Source organism: Silurus aristotelis, assembly GCF_946808225.1.
Source record: "Silurus aristotelis genome assembly, chromosome: 25".
Lineage (NCBI taxonomy): Eukaryota > Metazoa > Chordata > Actinopteri > Siluriformes > Siluridae > Silurus > Silurus aristotelis.
This window is the reverse complement of record NC_139598.1, coordinates 18,285,660-18,290,659: the sequence shown is the minus strand read 5'-3', so window position 1 is coordinate 18,290,659 and position 5,000 is coordinate 18,285,660. Positions and strand designations below refer to the sequence as shown.

The 5,000-nt window shown below is 47.0% G+C and overlaps 1 protein-coding gene across 6 annotated transcripts in view; it reads right to left on the bottom strand.

Annotated features, from left to right (window-relative positions):
• kif13a (kinesin family member 13A) overlaps positions 1–5,000 on the bottom strand; it is a 26,425-nt gene that overhangs the window by 5,707 nt on the left and 15,718 nt on the right. For 2 of the 6 annotated variants that reach the window (XM_083529707.1, XM_083529709.1), the window contains exons 17-31: positions 4,629–4,851; positions 4,371–4,533; positions 4,143–4,286; positions 3,832–3,981; positions 3,545–3,709; positions 3,203–3,376; positions 2,853–3,004; positions 2,542–2,674; positions 2,182–2,340; positions 2,032–2,055; positions 1,342–1,441; positions 1,074–1,200; positions 731–786; positions 357–481; positions 10–186 (exon numbers count right to left, since the gene is read on the bottom strand). In XM_083529707.1, the coding sequence (XP_083385833.1) occupies positions 10–186; positions 357–481; positions 731–786; positions 1,074–1,200; positions 1,342–1,441; positions 2,032–2,055; positions 2,182–2,340; positions 2,542–2,674; positions 2,853–3,004; positions 3,203–3,376; positions 3,545–3,709; positions 3,832–3,981; positions 4,143–4,286; positions 4,371–4,533; positions 4,629–4,851 (2,072 nt within the window). Of the gene's footprint in view, positions 1–9; positions 187–356; positions 482–730; positions 787–1,073; positions 1,201–1,341; positions 1,442–2,031; positions 2,065–2,181; positions 2,341–2,541; positions 2,675–2,852; positions 3,005–3,202; positions 3,377–3,544; positions 3,710–3,831; positions 3,982–4,142; positions 4,287–4,370; positions 4,534–4,628; positions 4,852–5,000 lie in introns of all 6 variants that reach the window. The other 4 variants (XM_083529706.1, XM_083529710.1, XR_014531560.1 and 1 more) reach the window with 2 other exon arrangements.

The window sequence follows — 5,000 nt, the reverse complement described above, 5'->3', positions numbered from 1 at the left end:
GTGTGAGACCTGTTTGTTGTAGATGTTGACGGCGATCCTCTTGCGCAGGACGAGCTCCATGCTGGCCGGGTGACTGAGCTGCACCGTGGCTTTAATGATCAGGTAGATGCGCTCGCCGGGCGACGTCACGCGATTCAGGTAGATGGAGTCGTGAATGGACGAATCCCATGAGCACGTCACACACACCTGGGGCAGAAAGAGCACACGATTTACCCCCGAGATGTGATTCCATCACCCACCACTCTGTTTGCAGTAAGATGTCATCAAAATGCGATGATGTCATCAAAAGTCACCGGTCATACATTTGTGTTTGCACAGTGTGTGTGTGTGTATGTGGGTGTTTGTGTGTGTTGTACCTCGTCGTCACTGTGTTTGATGATGGGAAGGTAGAAGAACTGGCTGCCGTGTTCTTTAGGAAGGATGGAGTTGATCCCGGCGGCGTGTGACCCCGTCAGCTGCTCGCTCACCGTCAGATTATCAGCTGCAACAAAACGCTTACTGATCAATTTCTCTATTTACTGTGTGTGTGTGTGTGTGTGTGTGTGTGAGAGAGGTAGAAGTACTTTGTTATAAGAAATCATAACAATGTAATGTAAAAGTAGTCACTAAACAAAGTAAAATATACAGTTTCAATAAGATATTATTTTAATACATTTTAAATACATGTCAAAATATTTTCAAATACTAATAAATGTAATAAAATGTAATAAAAAATAATAAAAGCAATTACCATTCAGGTCCAGAAACAATACAGGGACATGAGCCTCCATGCCTGCAGGAGGCACCCTAAAGCCGAGAGGAGGAAAAAACATTAAAATAAAGTGTTCTTAATATAAAGTCTGGGACTAAAAATCTTCTGTGTGTATAAAAATATAAAAAACTCAGAGAGAACAATGCAGAAAAACGATAGCCTTAAACCCTGCCTCTTTCCCTACAGTTAGCCCCGCCCCCTGTGCTATGATTGGCTAATAAGTAATTAGACTGTCAATCTCTTGCTTGATGTCGTTCATTTTCTTGTGTGTGTGTGTGTGTGTGTGTGTGTGTGTGTGTGTGTGTGTGTGTGTGTGTGTTACCACTGAGCAGGAGCTCCAGGGATGCCACTACCAGGTGCTGGGACCAACACAGTGTTTCGCTCTTCAGTTAACCCCACCCACTGCTCCACTAACCGCGCCTCCCTCTCCACATCCTCCTCAGACTTCTCTACACACACACACACACACACACACACACACACACGCGCACACACACACACACCCGAGTGACTTATAGAGGAGCCTGAGTAAGAAAAATTCACAATTAATGAATATAAAATAATGAAACCACTTGATAATGAAAACACACCTGATTTGTTCATGATCTTTTTTAACTGTTCGTCCAGGTACTCGCGACGTTTAATGAGCGCCTCAGACCAACGCTCACGCACAGAGTTCAGATCCTCTTCCTGTACACACACACACACACACACACACACACACACAAACATTTTCACAAGCAATGTGAATCCAATACCAATACATTCTTTCCAGTTATCACTCTATCAAAATAAACGAATGAAACACACAAACACAGGCATGTGATTGCGCTCAGAGCAGTGGGTAACAATCCCATCTCTCACTCCCACACACACACACACACACACACACACACATATACACACAAACGCTCATGCAGTGGCTCATGCAGCCATGCTCTTGACTCCGCCCTCCGTCACAGCATGAGTCTACATCCTTCTCATCATCACTGTGATGGACATTCCCCTGTTTTTTTGGGATTAAGTTTGAGGCTATTTTTACACACACACACACACACACACACACACACACACACACACACACACACACTAAGCTTGATTAATAAATTAATTGATGCCAGCACTTTCATATTAGCTGTTTTGAGTAACATGTGCTTCCAGAGCAGCGCCTCCTGGTGGAGTGTGTATGATTAGCAGCTCAGTGGCATCATGCAAACAGAGAGAGAGAGAGAGAGAGAGAGAGAGAGAGAGAGAGAGAGAGAGAGTGAGAGAGAAAGTACCTGATAACTATCCATATCGTCATCCTCCTCACTCTGCCACAAGAGAACACACACTCTGTCACACACACACACACACACATCTAATCTACACAAATAAACATTTACCCTCCAATCACCATCCCACACACACACACACACACACACACACACACACACACACACCTGGTAGCTGTCGAGGGCTCTCTGGAGTTTTGCGGATCGAGCGGACACACAGCCGATAGAAACAGACAGGACGGCTTCCACCAACAGCGGCAATGTCCCCGAGTGCTGCACCTGCTTCACACACACCTGCAGCCTCCTCGAGTGACCCTACACACAAACACACACACACAAACACACACACACACACACATAAATATATATATATAGCCACTCATAATGCAGAATGCAGGACTCTGAAACTTGTTGCCAGAAAAGTGCACAGTAACTATCAAATGTGCTTGCATTGTAATACACACACACACACACACACACACACACACACACACAGGTGTAAATGGAGGGGAATACCTGTCTCAGCTGGAACACACCCCCGGTGCTGATGTCTCGGTTGGGATGAAGCTCCACAGCTGAGTACACACCCTGCTCATTCAGCTCCTGTATGGAGACCCATAACTCGATCCTGCGCGACACCTCACTCCATCTGAGACATACACACACACACACACACACACACACACACACACACACACACACACACACACACACACACTCAGAATATATCTGCATGCACATGGAGCTCTACAAATAAACACACAATGCATAACAATAACAATAACATGTACAGATATGCACACACACACACACACACACACACACACCTGTCCCGGAGTGTGCGTGTCTTGGCCTGTAGTGTGTTCAGTTCCCATTGGGCATGTCCGTTCCCGGCACAACGATGTCCCCACACCTCAATGGCCAGAGCTCCGTCTGAGATGAACTCCACAAACTCATCGGAGACATGAACCACGTAGTCCTACAAACACACACACAAACACGCACACACACAAACACACAACACAATTATGTTACTATGCTAGTAAGTATTAAAACATTACACAATTCATTAACAGTTTTCATTTCAACCAATCAGAGACGGATGATTCGCTGTGTGTGTGTGTGTGTGTGTGTGTGTGTGTGTGTGTATGTGTTTATATGTGTGTGTGTGTGTCACCTTGCAGTGATCGAAACATATAGTAAATTGTGCATCCCCAGTACAGGAAGTGGGTGTGTCTGGGCTGACCATGGGCGGGGCTACTGTAGGCTCAGCCTGCTCCCAGAACGTGTACTGACAGAAAACGAAGTTAGAAAGGTTAAGCGGCAAACCCATCGCTTTACGAATCCGAACCTGCAAACACACACACACACACACACACACACACACACACACACACACACAAAAAAGAACGTCATTTGAATCATTTTTAATTATGAAGGAGCAAGGGGAAGTCCTGATTGTGTGTGTGTGTGTGTGTGTGTGTGTGGTGTGTGTGTGTGTGTGTATGTGTGTATGTACCCTGCAGGTGAGTTTCTTGGCCATGTGGACAATCTCGCCATTGGTGTCCATCACCTCGTAGCTGCTGCTCTCACTTGAGTTCTCAGACGAGTCGTCTCCGCCCACCAGCCGCTCAGGCACCGCCCCACACACTCGCGTCAGCTCTACATGCAGCCGGCCCACTACCTGCACACACACACACACACACACACACACACACACACACACAATCACATGAATCTAAAAAGTAATACACATTAGAAGGTCCAAACATCAAGTTAGTGTAAATTTCGCAGGAGCTTCAGTACCTCCCCCTGCTGGCTGATGATGGGAACTGCATACTGAAGTTTCACGTCGTGGAAGAGGACCTCTAAGAAAACATTGGCGACGCCGATCAGGTTGTGGTTCTCCTGAGCTTCGTAGAACGGGTCGGCCTGCTTGCTGTGCGGCTTCGTCGGCTGACAGGAAGAGCACAAACGTCATAACCACTTTCCGTTCGTTAATCTACAGGAAACTCCACCACAGCAATGATTTTATAAAGAGTGTACAAACAAGCGGTTGCTAAAGAAAAACAAGCTGCACTAAAGATAAAAACGAATGTTTTTTTTGGGTCTCTCACCGTGTTCCGTCCTCCTTCCTTCCACTCCCTGTAATGGTCCCTCATGTCTACCAGCTTGTTCTCCAGCTTCTCGATGGTCCAGACCTGCGTGCCTTTGCCTTTGCGACGCACCTGGATAGCTGGCTCGCTCACGATCGCTCCTTGCTGAACCGCAAACACAACATACATGTTCAATCCTCACTGCTGATTGGACGGAAAGCCCATGAGGAATGAGGTTCTCGTTCTCACCTTGCGATTGGCGCTCAGGTGTGAGGCAGGAATCTGCAGAGTGACCTTGTAGTCGGTGTGTTTCACCATCTCCTCCGACAGGAAGTTGGCCTCTCGCACAAGCGCGTTAGCACGGACCACCTGCTCTCGCAGCCGAGACAAACTCTGCCGGAACATCTCGTCTCTGAAACACACACACACAGGCGTGTAGTTCATTTCCTTACATATCTAAATATTATACAAACATGTGTGTGTGTGTGTGTGTGTGTGTGTGTGTACCTCTCCTCGGTCCACAGGCCCATCTTGGGGTGTGTGGTGTGTGTGGGGAAGGTCAGACGGTCGCTGTTGCTGCGCTGGTGGTGCTGAGAAGATCTCTCGGGGGAAAGCTGCTGCCGGAGGAGCTCCAGCTCTCTCTCGTAACGCAGACGCTGCTCCTCTAACGCCGAGCGCTTCTCCTCCAAGTACTGCTTCTCCAGCACCTGGACCACGTTCTGGATCGGATCTACAAGGGCACGAGAAACAGAACTGAAATAAATATCTGGTTCATTCCTGAGATCTGGAACAAGAAACAGCTGATACAAGAATCTGGGGGTTCTGATTGGTGCAGAAACTAAATATGATTGGTCAGAAAATCCTAAAAACTCTCTTGAG